Source organism: Stomoxys calcitrans, chromosome 5, assembly GCF_963082655.1.
Source record: "Stomoxys calcitrans chromosome 5, idStoCalc2.1, whole genome shotgun sequence".
In the NCBI taxonomy this organism is placed as follows: domain Eukaryota; kingdom Metazoa; phylum Arthropoda; class Insecta; order Diptera; family Muscidae; genus Stomoxys; species Stomoxys calcitrans.
In genome coordinates this window covers 17,489,655-17,510,010 of record NC_081556.1, presented here as the reverse complement: position 1 = coordinate 17,510,010, position 20,356 = coordinate 17,489,655, and the positions used below count along the sequence as shown (strand labels likewise).

Genomic DNA, 20,356 nt, shown 5'->3' with positions numbered 1-20,356 from the left:
TAAAACTGCTTTACACCCTTATGGTTGGTACTATGTTGGAAACCCTTGCTTTTCGCGATTACTTTTTAAAACACTACACAAATAACAATGATAAAATAGCAATTTTATAAAAAAGATTTTCCATAAGTAATGAGGGAATGCCCTACTGAACGAAATCAGCAATTTTTGCTTTAAAATCTATTATTTTAAAAAAGTAATCAGCGAAAAATATCACAAAAATCGAATATAGTACCAATCTTTACACCGGTATTAACAAACTATAATGTAGATTTGAAATAGATTTATTTGATAGATTCCCTCTATAGAACTGTCAAATAAACCTATTTTAAGTAAGTTTGGTGAACAATTTCGTTTTTAATGTCTGGTACTTGTTCGTTTTTCACCGTTGAAAACCCATTTTTTCGCGATTACTTTTTCGAAACACTACACAAATCACAATGATAAAATAACAATTTTATTAAAATTTTCCCATAAGTAATGAGGGAATGTACTACTAAATGAAATCAGCAAGTTGCTTTGCTTTAAAATCTATTATCTTAAAAAAAGTAATCGGGGAAAAATATCGAAAAGCGAATACAGTACCAGCCTTTATATTTTAAAGTCCAATTGTGTTATAAAATACGGCTAATGTCAATGCTCTCACAATTTTGCTAACATGCTGAGAGACAACAAATATATTTGTTGGCAATACCGGTATACCGGTGTGAAAATTGTCGCTCTCTCGCTCTCACTTTAATGTTAAAAACCCAGTGGGAAAAGGTAATCAATGGGATATGAGAAGCCTCTATAGCTTATTGTTTTCAGAATACGCTATTCTTAACACGGGAGATGTCCTAGGAAAAGAATAAATTCTTTTTATATGTTCGAAGGAAGCATAAATAGAATATATCATTTAACAATGTATTCGGAATGAATTTTATAGTTAATGCATTATAATTTTGTAATACTTTTTAATTTTTTAAAGAAATAACACAAATCACACAAAAATGTAACATTCCGACTTCATTTGATATGGTATAACAGTCGGTAATCGATGTGCACTTTTTGCCAAATGAAATTACCACCTTTATTCTTTAAGATATCATTTGAAATGTCAATCCTAAACGGATCCATTTTCCCACTGGGAATCACCGGCATTTGCCAGAGGCAACACAAAGAGCTGTGTAGAATTTTGAGAAGGACACAACAATTCACAATTTGCTTGCGGGTGGTGATGGGAAAAAGTATTATTAAACACAGCAACAACAACCAAAAGTGAAAACAATCACGATACATAACGTGTTGGGTTCATTTAGTCGGCTTTAGGTGTGTGTGTGTGTGTGTGTGTGTGATGTGTTCACTAGAATGCTGCTTAGCATAAATAGTGGTGTATTCATTCCAGGCCAGTAACTGTTTGGAAATCAACGGAGCCGTCAACATCTCAGCTAAATTTGTGGGCAAAAAAGTGGTATTTTAAGGAACAAAGAAAGAGTGTGTTGTGAAAAAAATGAATGTTAAATAACTAGCGAAAAATTTTATATTTTTTATACCAAGCGTAAAACGCAAAAGGTGGAAATTAAATTAGAACCTTTTTATTGTGGATAAGACTGTCTTTTAAAACACAGTGAGGCCAAAAAAGTTAATTCGATTTAAAATTAAGGAAATCTTGAAGATTTAAAAACAAAAGTTGTACCTATAAAAATTGTTGTATTGCTTATTGAAAAAAGAAAACGAAGAAAATAAAAATGAAACCCAACACCAATGAAACTTTAGAAGTCATTTCACCAAATGTACAAATTACGGAGGATTATATTGAAACCGATTATGCCTATCAGACTTCAAATGTCAAACGATTGGCTAATGGAAAAATTCAGGTATGTGTGAATGGAAATAATATAAAATCAATAAAAATAGGTCGAAGGAACCAAAGGCTAGGAATAGCAATTAAAAAAAGATTTCTGAAAATTTTCACTAAAAAATTGATTTTTGGATTAAATAAATATTAATTAGAATAATGATTTCATCACTTTAAATGATTTTATACACAAAAACTTTATATACAATTACATAAAAAATTATAAATTAAAAATAAAGTCTTCTGGTAAGAATGAACTGATTCTTTTTTCAATAAGATCTGAAAAAATTTTCAAAAATAGTTAAAAAGTTTAAATTAATCAATTTTAAATTAAATCAAATTAAAAATATTTTGATAAAAATCTGTAAAATTAAATAAGAAGTAATAATTTTAAATAAGTGAGAAGAAATAAAATAACAGTGCAACCTAAACCAATAACTTTTTTGTCACTGGATGTGTTCGTGAATTTTTCGAAATCAGCTGTTTTTCCTTTACAAAATCAGCTGATTTCGATGAATTGGCGAGCGCATCGGGTGAGAATAAGAGTGTTCGCGTACTCTTTTTACTGGAAATTATACGCGTAATTTATTTGCCAGCAAAAGAGAGCGAGAGAGTGCGTGAGATCGATCAAAACTTTAAAAGTTTGGTAATTGAGAGCTTGCAAATTATCCAAGAGCTTTAGCCGCTGTGTGCCTCTTTCCTATAATTTCTGACACCAAATTTCAATATTCTCCTCTTCATTTGATCTTCCTTTTGAAGATATCGTTCTTTCCTCTATGAGTAAACTTTAAAAGGGTGTTGGGGACTTTGGCTGGATCATCTTCTTCTATTACGCAGAGTATGTGAAAAGGCATATAAAAAAAATCAATCACATCCTCTTTTTCATTTTATTAAGATAATGTAACTTGAAGCCACGCAGTGGTCAATTTTAACAAATTATAATGGACTGCTCCGGTGGAGGCCACCATAGCGCAGAGGTTAGCATGTCCGGCTATGACGCTGAACGCCAGGGTTCGAATCCTGGCGAGACCATCAGAAAAAATTTGTCAGTGGTGGCTTTTACCTCCTAATGCTGGCAACATTTGTGAGGTACTATGCCATGTAAAACTTCTCTCCAAAGAGGTGTAGCACTGCGGCACGGCGTTTGGACTCGGCTATAAAAAGGCGACCCCTTATCATTGAGCTTAAACTTAAATCGGACTGCACTTATTGTTAGGTGAGAAGTTTGCCCCTGTTCCTTAGTGGAATGTTCATGGGTAAAATTTGCAAAATAGCAATTTGCAATAAAAATTATTAATATTATGAAAACTTTCTTTACATATATGAAACAGCATGATCGATATGAGTTTCCGTTGTTCGGTCTGGTGACGGGCACAGGGACCTATGAATGTCGTGGTGGCGGAATGTACTTTTGACTACCATATTTTTGCTGCGGCGTAGTCTATTACTTCCTCTCAATTATCTTATGTTTCTTCGAATCACATTCTAATTAGCTGTCACAATTTTATTGACATGTCTCGGATTGCGGTCGCATGTTATTTCCATGCACTTGTCAAATAGACTATATACTGTTCAAATTGGGAAAAAATTAACCACCATATTTTTAGTTTAGAAGTCATTTGGATAACTTAGGTGATGACAGACTAAAAACTGTTTTTCATCATGGAAAGATATCGGTTGTTTCATTAAATGCCACTTTAAATCCCATGTGGTCGAATGTTTTGATGTTTATTGTAATTACCAAACAAAGAATATTCTAGAGTACACTACGTAAAAGAAAATGAAAGTAAAAACAAACGAAAGCAAAAAATTGGGATAAAAGTTCCCGCAGTTGGAATTACTACCATTGATTTTATTACATTCCAGCTCATACACCGATATAACGTCTCCTCTCATTCGACTTCATTCAGACCGGCGACTCTTTTATAACGCACATGCGTTATGAACAAATCATACGATTGATAACCAGCAGCTCTCGTACACAATTACATTGTAAAAGCAAAATAAGCCCCCAGTCGTAGGAGATATGCAAAAACAACTGCTCAATATCCGCAAATGCAGTTTACAAAGTATATGTATGTTTGTGTATCGAATTCATTTTATCTCTATCTCTCTCTCTCTTTCTCTCTCTCACCCACATCCTCTGGGCATTGTGTGATGAATTCAGCCGCTATTATGGTTCATGTTCAAGGTTATATAACAATTCCAGAGAGTGTTACTAGGTCTGGGTTGAGGTTGTTCGCGCGTTCGTTCGTTAACACTTGTTGTTGCGGCTATTTTCCATATTGCCGCTTGTTAGAATTTATGTTTATTTGTATGAATGCATGAAGTTATGGAAATGAGAAACGTTGTTGCCAAGTATGTTTGTCTGGTCTGGTGGGGTGAACAACTACATATTAAATGGTTAGTGATTTGCTATTAAGCTCGTATGATGTCCATTTGCGTGGGTAGAATATTAAGACTTATGAAGAAAGGAATTTATAAATAATTTGCAATTATTAAAGCCTTATAAGGGTGCTATGCTTACGTTATTGGTATATTAAGAGCGTGTTGTTTCTGTAAAGCATTTGTCAGCTTGTGTGAAAAGTAAATGAAAATTCCTGCTAAACTAATGACAACACATGACATTTGTACACAGGTGGAATATTGAGACAAATTTGAAATACTGGAAAAACTTTTGCTATGCGTGATCCCTGTAGGTCCCTTGAAGACTAGGTTAGGCATGTCTGCCTTTAAAATCATAAATTCAAGTCGTGACGAGATATAAAGTATATCAAGCGGTGGTTAACCTCCCTCAAATGCTGGCAATATTTATGTGTTATTCAGCCATGTTAAACTTCTCTGCGAAAAAATTCCGCTCAGCGGTACAAGCTTTTTAAAAACTGTCTAGAAAATGTGAATGATGACGCTTGTTATGAAAGATCTATCACATCAAAACCCAGTGAAATGTGAGAAAGTGAAGAAAATAGTTTTGAAGTAATGTCGACTCAAGTCGAGACAGCAACATTACAACATTAAAGTAGACTTGATTGGGTTAAATACTACGCCGACCGCGCTATGATATAGCAAAGAAATTTCCTAGACTGGAACCGAAGGAGCGGAAGCCCGAGAATCGCATGGATCCGCTGTATGAAAAAAACTTTGAAATCAACCCATAAATATATGGTGGAATTAAGCCAAGGTTTTGGCCAACGATAGAGTATAATGGAGAGAGTTTGCTGACACTGGACTTTTTATTATTGGTCATATTTTTTTGTAGTATACATAATATATTCCAATTGTAAATAAAGGACCTACTTATTTACTTTACTTTAATAGGCTATCACAGAATATTTGTTCCACTAGCCGAACGTAGAATAGCGTTCCAAGCGCCTCGATCTTCTGCGCTCATTCTAAAATCTTGGACGCCAAGTTTCGAGGTGTCTCCCACAACTTGATACAACTTGTTTAATAAAGGACATATGTATACATATATATGGACTACCCCCCGGTCGCTACGCTATCCCCGATGCTACACCCAAGGTCAAGGTGTAACTATATCCCGATTTTGAGAAAAAGGCGTCTGATGGGAATCGAACCCACGATCCACAAACTGGCAATCCGAACATGCTACCTAATCGGATAGCATGCCATGGGTTATATACAGCCAAGGTCAAACTGTATCCAAATTTTCAGCGCTTTAGACCAATCCGTAAAGAATGTACCATTTTGTCATTTTAATACCTAAATGTATGGATTTAAAAAAAAACTCCTCTCAAGCTGTATCTGTGTCCCAAATTTAAGAGCTCTAGCTCAATCCGTAAAGAAAGAACATTTAAAAAATAAATCTTCTAGTAATTGTATCCATTTTGAATTGAATTTCAAAAAATTTTCTATTCGCCCTATATATGTATTTGTAAAGATATAGTTGTATCCCAAATTACAAATACTTTAGCTCAATGTGTAAAGAAAGTACCAAATAGTACCAATTACAGCACTATAATTACATTGCGATTACAACATTTATTATATGGTGCAACTTATTGTGTGTTTGTTCGAACAACGATTATTTTTACCAAAATTAAAATTAGACAAAAATAAGTGATGTGACACTAAATGTATCTTTTAAGATATTGTACATTGCGCCTATAGAGGGCGCAATTTTCATCCGATTAGGTTAACATTTTGTACAATGATTTCTCTCATTACTTCCAACTGATTATTAATCTTGACATTATATGGTCTGTGCTTTGATATTGCTTCTATAAAAATCGATCTTCTGATTTTTAGTTCTCATTTCGCTTGAAATATAGGAGAATGAAAATTAACGATAGTATCGATATTTATTATTAAAACTATAGAAAATATCGAATGTTGCGATAATCGATAGTTTGCCAGCTCTCACTTGCATGCCAAATTTTAGAGCTCTAACACAATTCGTAAAAATAGTACCAAGTGGTACCAATTCCGGTACTAAACGTACCTTTTCTTTAGTTTCCATTACTACTTTCAACATTTTTTCCTTTTTCAAAAAGATTCATTTTAAGCCAAATTTTGAAGTTCTAGTCCGAAGTCCGTTCGCCCACCCGTTTGCCATGTGCAAAGTTAACCTATTTCGTTTCCTCTTTGGTACTTTTAAGTACCCAAATGTACAAATTTTCGAAAACTCATTTACTCACCCAATTTAGGTTGAAATAATGTACCCAACTTCCAAAAAGTATCAAATAGTATCAATTGAGGCACCAAATGTACTATTTCTCACACAACCAGTACGATTTTTCGATCTTTATTTAGCTTTTTTTCGAGACGTTCTATAATTTGCGCGCAAATAATTCCTCATACTTCTAACCCTTTCGGTACGCATTGGCCAAAATATCACCATTTGCATACTATTTGGTACTTTTTAGGAACTAAATCTACGAATATCACTAAACCCCGCATTATCTTGCGCCAACGATCCAAGACCAGCATTCATGCACAATTTAATCATTCTACCTTCAGCCGTTTGGGCTGGGCAGTGATCAGTCGTCAGTCAATCACGCGACTCTTTTATATATAGAGATATCGTCGACTATTAGAAAAATTTAACATGATGTTAGTATAAAGGCTGCATCATTCCATGAAGTTGTTTCTAAAATTTGATATAAAACTGACGTGTGACAGCAAAGTTTGCTCAAAATTGCAAGGGTATGTCTGAGGAAATGTTGAATGACATTGATAACGATCCAGAAGCAAAGAAGAGTCCTCCGAATTTTTGAACCTGATACAGTTTCAATTTAAGCCGTATTTTCAATTTGATTTCTTGAGCGCCTAACCACCGGGGGAAACCCTGTATCCCATTTCTCTGAATGTCTGCATGTGATGTTCTGTTGTGAATTCTAATATCCATGCAAGGTTAGGTTAGGCTAGTTAAGAGACTCACTTTCTCAGCCTCACCATTGCGATACCACAGTAGCGACAGATATATTTTAAGCCCCAAAAATCTTTGAATCATACACTGATTTCGATAACCACTTTGTGTGTTGTTTTTGTCATTCATACAAAGTGACCCACTCTAATGTACATATATGTTATTTGGTCCAAACGCTTTGCTTACATATGGGCTGATTATGATGAGTATTCATTCGATGATAATGATATTTTCCTCTAATAATGATGATGACTTGATGTTTACTTTATTATTTAATACACGCGCGTAAAAATCGAAACATACGGCAAATTATTCTTAGGAATTAAAGTGAGGGTATTAAAAACATTCTTCCATTTCCTAACAAAACAATTAGAGTGACTTGGCGATTTAAAATTTCATACTGCGACATACTTCGCAGTTTTTCTTCATGGGTAATATATTATATAGGATTCATTACAAAAATATAGAAAGCAAGTAAAAGCGTGCTAAGTTCGGCCGGGCCGAATCTTGGGAACCCACCACCATGGATTCTGCTAAAAATTCATACAAACTAAATATAGTTGAAGGGCATAATTTTATTCTACATATAGACCGATTTGGACCGTACTTGGCACAGATGTTGAAAGTTAAAACCAATAAAATCGAACAGAAATTGCGGCTTCCAGGGGCTCAAGAAGTCAAAACGGGAGATCGTTTTATATGGGAGCTACACAATGTTATGGACCGATTTGGACCGTACTCGACACAGTTGTTAGAGGTCATAACAGAATGCTATGTGCAAAATTATCAGCCAGACCAGGTTATGGACCGATTTGGACCGTACTCGACACAGTTGTTGGAGGTCATAACCGAATGCAATGTGCAAAATTTCAGCCAACTCGTATGAAAATTGTGGCTTTCAGTGGCTCAAGAAGTCAAATCGGGAGATCGGTTTATATGGGAGCTATAGCAGATTATAGACCAATTTGGACCGTACTTGACACAGATGTTGGAAGGCATAACAAAACGCTACATGCAAAATTTCGACCAAATCGAACAGAAATTGTGGCTTCCAGGGGCTCAAGAAGTCAAATCGGGAGATTGGTTTATATGGGAGTTATATTTTCAAATCTGAACCGCTATGGCCCATTTTACATCAATATTAAGTATCTGTGCAAAATTTTAAGCGGGTAGCTTTACGCGTTCGACCGCTGTCGTGATTTCGACAGACGGACGGACGGACTTGGCTAGATCGAATCAGAATGTCGAGAGGATCCAGAATATATATATTTTATGGGGTCGCAGATTAACATTTCGAGGTGTTTCAAACGGAATGACTAGATTAGTATACCCCCATTCTATGGTGGTGAACGTTGCAAAAATCTCAGACGATCTAGCCATGCCCGTCGGTCCATCTGTTGAAATTACGTTACAGTCTTTAAAAATAGAGATATTGAGCTTCGAAGATGGGCTGTATCGGACTATATCTTGATATAGACCCCATATAAAGCGATCTGCCGATTTAATGTAATGCCCCATAAAAGGCACATTTATTATCCGATTTTGCTGAAATTTAGTGCAGTGAGTTGTGTTAGACCACTCGACAATCTTCTTTAATTTGGTCCAGATCGGTTCAGATTTGGATATAGCTGCCATATGGACCGATCTGTCGGTTTAATGTCGAAGGGCCATAAAAGCAGCACTAATTATCCGATTTCGCTGAAATTTCGGACAGTGAGTTGTGTTAGCCCACTCGACATTATTCTTCAATTTGGCCCAGATCGGTCCAGATTTGTATAAAGCTGCCATATAGACCAAGGTCTTGGGCTTAAAAAAGGTGCATTTATTGTCCGATTTCGCCGGAATTTGGGACAGTGAATTGTGTTAGGCCTTTCGACATCTTTTTTGCAATTTGGTTCAGATTTGGATATAGCTGCGGTATATACCGATTTTCCGACTCAGGGTCTTAGGCCAATAAATATCGCATTTATTGTCCGATTTCGCTGAACTTTAAGCCAATGAGTTGTGTTAGGTCCTTCGACAACGTTTTTTAATTTGACCCAGATCAGTCGAGTTTTGGATATAACTGTCATATAGACCGATCTCTCGATTTAAAGTCTTGGCGCCATAAAAGGCGCATTTATTATCCGATTTCGCTGACATTTGACACAGTAACTTATGTTAGGCTTTTCGAAATCCATTTTCCTATATGGTTCAGATCGCTCTATATCTGACCATCGGCCGCCAAAAGGCCGATATTTTGTTTTACCAAATTGAACAGTGACTTCTATTTATTAGACCACTCAATGTCCGTGCCGAATTTGGTCCAAATCGGTCCATATTTCGATATAGCTGCTATGGGTGCATAAATTATGAATTTTTCATCGAATTATGACGAAATGTGGTTTACATATATAACTGAGGTGGTGAATATCCAAAGTTCGGCCCGCCCGAACTTAATGCCTTTTTTCATTGTTTTTAAAATTAAAACATTTTTGTATCTTTAACTAAGATACAACGTTGTACTTACACCAAAGTTAATTTCCTAACATTAAACGATATTTGAATCTTCATTCAAAGATTTTAAGATTTACTACCAACTTTACTACATTTTAAGATAACATTTCTTTGATATCAAGTAAAATTCTTTTATATATAAGAAGAAAAAGAAATTGAAGAATATATTAAACTACCTTTTCAAATAACAATTCTTTTATATCAAGTAAAACATCTTTAGCCAAAGGAATTGTTTTTTAAATATATTGGAAAATGGGGCATGTTCGTCATATTTGCCTCCAATCTTTAAACTTAGCAATTCAGTGTATAAAGAAACAAATGCCAAATTGTGAAATTGTGGGTTTCTAAGGCAATGGTCATTAATTTGGTTATAACTTGCCTTTCTTATTAACATAATTAAAAAAACTTAATTTTAAACTGGACTTTACTCTTTTAAATCGAACGAACAAAATTGTCTCTTTTTTAAATCTCTTTGGTGTAGGTCAGTTGTTTTCAACACTTTTTTTACAAACACTTGCTCTCATTTAAGAAGAAACACCATACCAAACCAGGCTAGTCTGGAATCATTAAAGATGTTGGCTTTTATTATTCATTTATGCCAAAAAAATTCCACAGTGATATTCGTATTTTGTTAGTGTAAGATAACAGATAATTTAAATTCTGAGCTTGATCTGAATTGAAATCAAACTACAAATTCTTATAAGCCACTGGTTTTTTTTTTTTAAATTTCATATCGTTTCAAATATCAAAGATGAAGAAAATAAAAAAAAAAAATCAATTCATATTCCAGTTGTTTAGTCCATCAGAATGGCTGACACATTTGGCATATGTTTTGGATATCATACAACCCAATTGGTATGTTTTTCCACATTGCTTTTACGAGTTTTACACGTTCAGAATTTAAAATTGAAAGTTCAACGAACTACTCAAAAAAGTGCTTAGCAACAATTTTTTAAAAGTTAAGGGGAAATATGCTTATTGTTCAAAGTAGTTGATGGATTGACCTATATGTCTAATATTATTGAATATTAATTGCTTGTGGGGATTAATAGTAGTTAAGTTTAACAAGTAACAAGTAAGAGCGTGCTAAGTTCGGCCGGGCCGAATCTTATATACCCTTCACCATGGATCTCATTTGTCGGGTTCTATGCGCCGTATCTCTTTTTAGGCAAACAAAGAATATTGAATTAGAACTGTAATGCTATTGGAGCTATATCAAGTTGTAGTCCGATTGAGATCATAAATGAATGCTGAACATTGTAGAGATCATTGTGTAATATTTCAGTACATTCGGATAACAATTGCGCCTTGTAGGGGCTCAAGAAGCAAAATCGGGAGATAGGTTTATATGGGAGCTATATCAAGCTATTGATCGATTCAGACCATATTAGACACGTATGTTGAGAGAAACCGTTGTACAAAATTTCTGCCAAATCGGATGAGAATTGCGCCCTCTAGAGGCTCAAGAAGTCAAGATCCCAGATTGGTTTATATGGCAGCTATATCAGGTTATGTACCGATTTGCGCCATTCTTAACACAGTTGTTGGAAGTCATAATAAAACACCTCATGCAACATTTTAATCAAATCGGATGAGAATTGCGTGCTCTATTGGTTCAAGAAATCAAGATCCAAGATGGGTTTATATGACAGCTATACTAGATTATGAACCGATTTGGATCATACTTAACACAGTTGTTTGAAGTGATACCAATACACTCGTGAAAAATTTCAGTCAAATCGGACGAGAATTGCGCCCTCTAGAGGCTCAAGATTTCAAGACCCAAGATCGGTTTATATGGCAGCTATATCAGGTTATGTACCGATTTGCGCCATTCTTAACACAGTTGTTGGAAGTCATAATAAAACACCTCATGCAACATTTTAATCAAATCGGATGAGAATTGCGTGCTCTATTGGTTCAAGAAATCAAGATCCAAGATGGGTTTATATGACAGCTATACTAGATTATGAACCGATTTGGATCATACTTAACACAGTTGTTGGAAGTGACACCAAAACACCACGTGCAAAATTTCAGTCAAATCGGACGAGAATTGCGCCCTCTAGAGACTCAAGAAGCCAAGACCCAAGATCGGTTTATATGGCAGCTATATCAAAACATGGACCAATTTGGCCATTTACAATACCAAAACCGGCTAGCTTTACTCCTTCGAAAGTTAGCGTGCTTTGACGGACGGGCATGGCTAGATCGACTTAAAATGACATGACAATCAAGAATATATATATACTTTCTGGGGTCTCAGATATTTCGAGGTGTTACAAACAGAATGACCCCATCCTATGGTGGAGGGTATAAAAAGTTAAACATTTAAAGACGCTCCTTTTTGTAAGCCTATTTTGCGTCTTTAACTACGGTTCACTGTTGTCTTGTCCCAAGGTTAATTTCCTTACTTCAACGATATTTTGACCTTCATTTTAGATTTTTATCTTTAGTAACAAGACGCAAATTTAAGGATTTATTAACATACCATTTGAAATAAAAAAATCCTTAATATTAAGGACATTTTTTTCAATAAAGGGAATGTTCATCTAAAAATGAAGTTTGCTAATCTTTGGCTCTAAACTTTAAAATTAGGAAAAAGTTTTTTCAGTGCAAGATTCGCTTCTATGGCTGGCAATCATTACCAAAATCCTTGTTGAGCTTCGTGTAATCTTTTTTGTGTACATATTCGTGTTCCTATGCGGAGGCCACCGTAGCGCAGAGGTTACCATATCCGTCTATGACGCTGAACGCCAGGGTTCGAATCCATCCCCTTCTTATGTAGGCGACATTTGTGGGATACTTTGCCATGTAAAAACTTCTCACCAAAGAGGTGTCGCACTGCCGCACGCCGTTCGGACTCGTCTATAAAAAGGACGTCCCTTATCATTGAGCTTAAAATTTAAACGAACAGTACTCATTGATTTGTAAGAAGTTTACCCCAGTTTCTTAATGGAATGTTCATGGGAAAATTTGCAATTCGTGTTCTTATGCAAAAATTGTAATTTTTTTTTGCGATTTTCCTTATCTTATTGCTAGCACATTTCCAATATCTGAATTTTTGGTAAATAAGAGATTAGTTTTACAACAAATAACACACAAAAACCATAAGGCAATAATTCTAGATGAATGATAGTCATTGTCCATAACAAATGACTTTATATTATTTAAAATAAAAATAAATTGCCAATCAAATCCCCTGTGCTATTTATAACAAGTTTTTGGCAGGTGTTAAATTTCATTAGATCCAAGTGACACTGTCTCTCCATATGTTATGGAACACGTAGCTTTTATCTGCCAGACACCAATCAAAGGTAGACCCTCGAATGATTAACAAAATAGATAAAAAGGTACGTTAAGACAGAAAATAATTCATTTGATAATAAATATTAATGGCATGTATATGCTGGTTTGGAATAATCTCACGGAATTATTGATGACACTGGAAGGGGCGTGTGTCGGGTGACACAAGACTGTAGTATATATTGACCACTGTGCCCAAAAGTATGTACAAAACAAAACAAATTTTGCCCATGAACATTCCACTAAGGAACAGGAGCAAACTTTTCGCATATCAATGAGTGCAGTCCGATTCAAGTTTAAGCTCAATGGTAAGGGGCCTCCTTTTTATAGCCGAGTCCGAACGGCGTGCCGCAGTGCGATACCTCTTTGGAGAGAAGTTTTACATGGCATAGTACCTCACAAATGTTGCCAGCATTAGGAGCGGAAGACCACCGCAGAAAATTTTTTCTGATGATCTCGCCAGGATTCGTTCAACGTCATAGGCGGACATGTTTACCTCTGCGCTACGGTGGCCCAAAAGTATGTAGACAGCGAAAATATTCTACATACACAACCCAGCAAACATTTTATACTGTGGTTGTCGCTAAATCGTCATACGTAGGAAATTGAAAATAGACTTTTTTACTTTACAGTCTTATTAGATCTTTCCAAAACATTTTATGCTAAGCAGCAAGCGATTTTAGGAACCTGTTTCCACATATCTCAGGTAACATCCCATTAAGGAACAGGGGATACTTCTCTCATATTAATGAGTGCAGTCCTATTAAAGTTTAAGCTCAATGATAAGGGTCCTCCTTTTTTATGCCGAGTCCTAACGGAGTGCCTCTTAGCGACACCACTTGTTAGATAAGATTGAGGCCTCTATGGTTTTAAGAAGTCAAAACTGGGGATCGGTTTATATGGGGGCTAAAAACCGATTCGGATCATACTTGGCACGGATGTTGGAAGTCGTAACAGAAGGCTTTGTGCCAAGTTTCCGCTAAATCGGATGGAAATTGGGACTTCTAGGGGCTCAAGAAGTCCAATACAAGATCGGTTTATGTAGGGGATATATTATTGGGTTGCCCAAAAAATAATTGCGGATTTTTCATATTTTTCACAGCTTGTGACACTGTAATTGCATTCTTTCCTCTGTCAGTTATCAGCTGTTACTTTTAGCTTGCTTTAGAAAAAAAAAGTGTAAAAAAGTATATTTGATTAAAGTTCTTTCTAAGTTTTATTAAAAATGCGTTGACTTTCTTTTAAAAATCCGCAATTACTTTTTGGGCAACCCAATAGTTTATGTACCGATTGGGATCATAATCGGCACGAATACTGAAAGTCATAACAGGAGTTCTTGGAACAAATTTCAGCCAAATTGTATGAAAATTGGGACTTCTTGGGGCTCTAGAAATCAAATTCAGTAATCGGTTTATGTGGGGGCTATAGCAGTTTATAGACCGATTCGGATTATATTCGGAAATGATGTTGGAAGTTGTAACGGAAGTCTTTATGCTAAGTTTATGCCAAATCGGATGAAAACTGGGATTGCTAGGGGCTTAAGAAGTCAAATCCAGGGATCGGTTTATATGGGGGATATAACAGTTTATAGATCGATTCGGATCATACTCGACACGGATGTTGGAAGTCGCAGCAACGGCTTGGGGTAAATTTCAGCCAAATCGAATGAAATTTGAGGCATCTATGGTTTCGAGAAGTCAAATCCAGTGATCGGTTTATATGGGGGCTATAACAGTTTATAAACCGAAATTGAATGTTGAAAATCGTAACAGATGTCTTTGTGCCATGTTTCAGCCAAATCGGATCAAAATTAGAACTTCTCAAGAAGTCAAATCCAGAGCTTAGTTTATGTGGCGTCTGTATCAGTTTATAGATCGTTTCATATCAATTTCAGTCATAATGTTGCAAGTCACAACTGAATTCCTTGCGCCACATTACAGCCCAATCGAATGAAAATTGAGGCGTCTAAGGGCTCAACATGTCAAATACTGGGATCGGTTTATATGGGGGCTATATCCAAATCTTAATTGTTATAACCCATTTGAGGCGTCTATGGGCTCGGACTGTCAAATACTGGAATCGGTTTATATGGGGTCTATATCCAAATCTTAATCTTAATATCCTGGGATCGGTTCGACCTGTTTAGAATATCAAGACGATCAAGAATATATATACTTGACCCTATAAAGTAGCAGATCAATATTTCGAGGTGCTACAAACGGAATGACTAGATTATTATACCCCCATCCTGTGGTGGTGAGTATAAAAAGGAGAAAAGAAATTTAGTTAAGTAGAAGTTCATGCTCGAAATTATGCCGCCAATATAACGCTCGGTAAAAACGGTACGGCCAACTAACGATCAGTGCTGACATATGAGGCAGTGGTATGGAGGAAAGTTGTAGAAAGCAGGACTCGATTTGAGAAGTTTCGAAGACAGGAACAGTCTTTGAAACTTCTCAAATCGAGAGACAAAATCACTCTGCCGCTTATTCAACACCGCAGGCAGTTTGGAAGCGGAGCTGACATTCAGCACCTTGATGTCTATATTCGGGACTGTATCACCAAGGTTGCGTGTGGGTTGAGAACGGGTTTGGTCCACTTATTTAAAGAAGCTCAGAGAAAGCTTACAAGGGCCTCTTGTTGTAGCCACACATTGCAAGTATATTGATCCTTCTTTTGTCTTCCTAGTCCACTCTTCTCTCTGAAATCAACCTCGTGGTGAAAGTACCCTCTAAATCTCTGCTAGATTCAGGATTTGCCTATCTATGCTTGACGGCGTTTAAAAACGCCACTGGCAGAAAAGTTGTTGGGTTATTTGCTGTCACTCAACAGTGCCTAGAAAGGTTTTGTACATTAATTAATGCAAGTGAAAATGCTGGATAGTTTTTGGTCAACCAATACTTCGACTTGATTAATCTTTATTACAAAATTTCACCCTTATATACAATACATTAATAACGGTACCTTAATTCTACTTTCTTTTCAATAGTTATCCTAAAAAAAAATATTACACACTTTCTTAGGGTGCTCCTTCTCGCATTGGCTCCAATTGTGTGCTCCGTTTTGAGTCTGGTATGGGTTGTCCATTCAAGGCAATTGCTACCTGGCATATGATCCCTGATGGGTTGTTGAGCGATCGTTTTGTTGACCACAATTTTTCTGCTCTAGAGCCTGTTTTTGCACTTTTCGACTTGCTTCAAGCATATTTTGCGTTTGTGAGCTTTGAACAACCTATCAATCCGTTCGTTAAGTTCACTTATCCTTGTGGCGTCAGGGTTGGCCGGGCGAAGCTAATCACCTTCCTCGGCCAAAATCACTGCTTCGGCTGGGTCTCATACAACTTGACCTTATCGTCAAAATAAACATTTCCAACGGGAAAGTTGAGTCGGCGGATACTGTATCTGATATTCACGGGTCCAAGATGTAGTCGGGGGCGGTATTGGAAATCCATTTAATATAGGCAGATCATTGAGATCACCGGACGAGTGTATAGATGGAGGATCTGTGTTTTTCAATACCGCAATGGAAAATTCTCTGAGGGGACCTTGAGCGCCGAACCTTGAATTTGAGGAAGGGAAGGTGGAGCTGCCTGGTGATTTCACATGTCATCATATTTAGATATGCGTCGATGAAAGATGTGTAGGTGGACACTGTGTCTGAGGATGATTATCTTCACGTATGGCTCCAATATGTAGTTGGGAGCGGAATTGGGATTGTGGATCCACTTAATATCTGCAGTTTGTTGGAGAGAGGCGAACGAGGTAGAGGGTTGTGCTATTACGATACCACAATGGAAAATTCTCTGAAGAAAGGAGAGATGGAGGTGCATGGTGGATGAGTATGCTAGAAAGGGCTTGTCTTTGGCGTACTGGTCGCATATGTTCATTGCAAAAGTTGTTCTAAGAGGTCTCAACAAATACATTGCCGGTGCGGAATGATTTTGACATGGGACTCAATTAGATGCTCCATTAGGTGGATTAAGCGGGTGCTAGCCATTTCTCCACCAAGGGTTGTATATAAATGTGGTTATATTTGAATATGCGTATATCACCTGCTCTAAACTCTATCGTCCCTAGATCTATGATGTAGGAAATTCTTGTTTTCTTTATTTTCCTAAACTTCTCTTCATATCATTCTAAGAAGTTTCTGTTTTCTTCATATTTCTTGCAGGTTTTCCCTGAAACATCCAATTTGAAAATTCGCACCGACAGACGCGTACCCAAATTGGGTTTAATGCTTGTCGGTTGGGGTGGCAACAATGGTTCCACTTTGACTGCCGCCTTGGAGGCCAATCGTCGTCAATTGCAATGGCGCAAACGCACCGGTATTCAGAAGGCCAACTGGTTTGGTTCCATCACCCAAGCATCGACTATTCTCATAGGATCCGATGAAGAAGGCAAAGATGTCTATGCACCCATGAAGGATCTGGTGCCCATGGTTAATCCAGATGATATTATTGTTGACGGTTGGGATATCAGTTCATTGAACATTGGTGAGTCCATGAAACGTGCCCAGGTGCTAGATGTGGAGTTGCAAGACCAATTATATGCCGATTTGAGTGCTATGAAACCCAGACCATCGATATATGATCCCGACTTTATTGCTGCAAATCAATCGGATCGAGCTGACAATTTGATAAAGGGCACCAGATATGAACAGTATGAACAAATTCGCAAGGATATACAAGATTTTAAGAGTCAACAAAATCTGGATACAGTGCTTGTATTGTGGACTGCTAACACTGAACGTTTCAGTGATGTCAAACCGGGACTGAATATGACCATGCAGGAATTGGAGTCTTCGCTGAAGGCTAACAAATCGGAAATTTCACCCTCCACCATATTTGCTATGTCCAGTATTGCCGAAGGTTGTACCTACATCAATGGTTCGCCACAGAATACCTTTGTGCCCGGTTTGATTGAATTGGCTGAACACAAGGGGGTGTTTATAGCAGGAGATGATTTTAAATCGGGTCAGACTAAATTGAAATCAGTGTTGGTGGATTTTCTGGTGGGTGCTGGCATAAAACCTGTCTCTATAGTAAGCTACAATCATTTGGGTAACAATGATGGCAAAAATCTATCGGCTCCCCAGCAGTTCCGTTCAAAGGAGGTGAGTTGGAGAAAAATACAAAATGTTTACTATTTTTTTACCTCTTTTTGGCTTTTTTGGTTTCAGATCTCCAAAAGTAATGTTGTGGATGATATGGTGGAGTCCAACAGTGTTTTATATGAACCCAAAGAACATCCCGATCATGTGGTGGTCATTAAGTATGTGCCCTATGTGGGCGACAGCAAACGGGCCATGGATGAGTACACCTCGGAAATCATGATGGGAGGCCACAACACACTTGTCATACACAATACCTGTGAGGATTCTTTGTTGGCCTCACCCTTGATCTTGGATTTGGTTATATTGGGAGAATTCTGCTCACGTGTGCAAATCAAGGACAACACAAATGTTAGTTCCAACTGGGTATCATTTAAACCAGTACTCTCTTTGCTGAGTTATTTGTGTAAGGCTCCCTTGGTGCCACGTGGCTCGCAAGTGGTTAATTCACTGTTCCGCCAACGTGCAGCCATTGAAAATTTATTGAGAGGCTGCATTGGTCTACCGCCAAATTCCCACATGACTTTGGAACAAAGAGTGAGTTGAAGAGAAGAGAGGAGGAAGAGAAACTTATACATCGTTTTTTTCATAAATTTATTTTTTCCAGTTTGATTTCTCCAGCATTACCAATGAGCCACCCACCAAAAAACTAAAAACCGCTGCTTGTGGCAAAGCCATAGGAAATGGAAAACTGGAAGCCAATGGTCATGCTGCCAATGGTGTTAGTAATGGCGTACATTAACTAAACTTATTAAATATTGTCTAAAATCCCACTAAGTATACAAATTTTATTTAGAAACTAAGAAAAACCGAGTTGTGAGATGTAGTGAAAGTCTCAAACACAAAACCCCAGTACCGCCTATGACTTGAAAGTGACTGAACATTAGGTGGCACTTGAAAAAATTTTGCATGTATTTGGGTACGGTGTAAAACCCAGCCGTCGATTTGGCTCTTAGAAAAAAAACACCCCAAGGGAAATGTTAAAAACTATGTAATAAAATAAAACTGAAGCATGAAATGCGAAATAAAGGCTCCAAAAACAGAGATACATCCAAAAGTACTATAAAGTAGTACACTGACTGAAGAAAAGAGCAAAAGATGAATACACTGCTTGAAGGAAAGATCAACAGATCATTATGAAGACCAAAATTTTCGGCGCGCCTATTCTTAATAAAGACTTGGAAACGCAAATTTGCTCATGAAAGACTCAATTGAGGCATAGGGGCAGAAAAATTTGGTGTATCCAGCATAATGGTTTCATGCTTTATTTCATTACTACCTGGAGGCCTGATTTCATTAGAGTTGTTTCTATCCCAAACCCCTTCCCATACTACCCTTAAAACTAGAATTAAGTGAAAGCGCTAAGTTTGTAACCTATTAACTGTTAGCCATTGTGTATAGCAGAATTTTCAGTTTAAAATTTTCAAAATGATTTAATGATGGTCGACGTACATCTATGGCCCTTGGCCATTTTTCCAAAGTTTCTTTCGATTTTTAAACAATTCCTTTAGCTACCCTATAATCTTAAATAAGTTTATTGATTTTTTTGTTTCATAAGTTTTTCTTAATGTATGTACTATAGAAATGCATATATACAAAATTATGACATATTTTAAATATTTTTTATTTGAAAAATAAACGATATATTTTCAATGTTAAAAGTATGGAGAGTAAAAACTTTTTGAAAGGGGAAATTTGTGGGATAAGTATACAATTTACTTTCGTATGTAGTTGGCTATTAGCCAAACTCTGTACATATTTTCAAGCGTCTCGATCCTCTGAGACCATTTAAGATTGTTTTCCAGACTTCCGCAGTTCCAAATTTGAACACGAATCGCAAAATAAAAAAACTTTCTCAAAATTTAACATTTTATTTTTTGCATAATTTTTAGCAAAGGGGGTAACCTTCCCAAATTTTCAAAATTTTGATGCGATTTGATTTGAGTATACAGAAGTGACGCTTGGGGCAAAAAAATGTGGTTTTGCTCTATTCCCGAGTGTTTTCTTCAAAAAATAGGCACAAAATCGCGTAATTGGTATCCAAAAAAATGCACCCCGAATCTATGTCAATTCGAAATTGCTGTAACTTTCTTAGATTTTCGAAATTCGAAATTCTGACAACATCATTGGACTCGTGAAGTAAAGCTCTTTCCGCAATGGTGCTGGTTGAATCAATACTTCAAAGATTTCTATGGAAAAAATCGATTTATTTTGGGCCTAAA

At 36.6% G+C, this 20,356-nt stretch overlaps 1 protein-coding gene across 1 annotated transcript; it reads left to right on the top strand.

Moving 5' to 3' along the window:
- Positions 1-1,381: 1,381 nt before the first annotated feature.
- LOC106090616 (inositol-3-phosphate synthase) lies at positions 1,382-19,798 on the top strand. Its single transcript, XM_013256879.2, has 4 exons — positions 1,382-1,853; positions 17,196-18,137; positions 18,204-18,671; positions 18,742-19,798. Exons 1-4 carry the CDS (start codon positions 1,725-1,727, stop codon positions 18,874-18,876), a joined length of 1,674 nt encoding a protein of 557 aa, XP_013112333.2. The 5' UTR covers positions 1,382-1,724; the 3' UTR covers positions 18,877-19,798.
- The last annotated feature ends 558 nt before the right edge of the window (positions 19,799-20,356 follow it).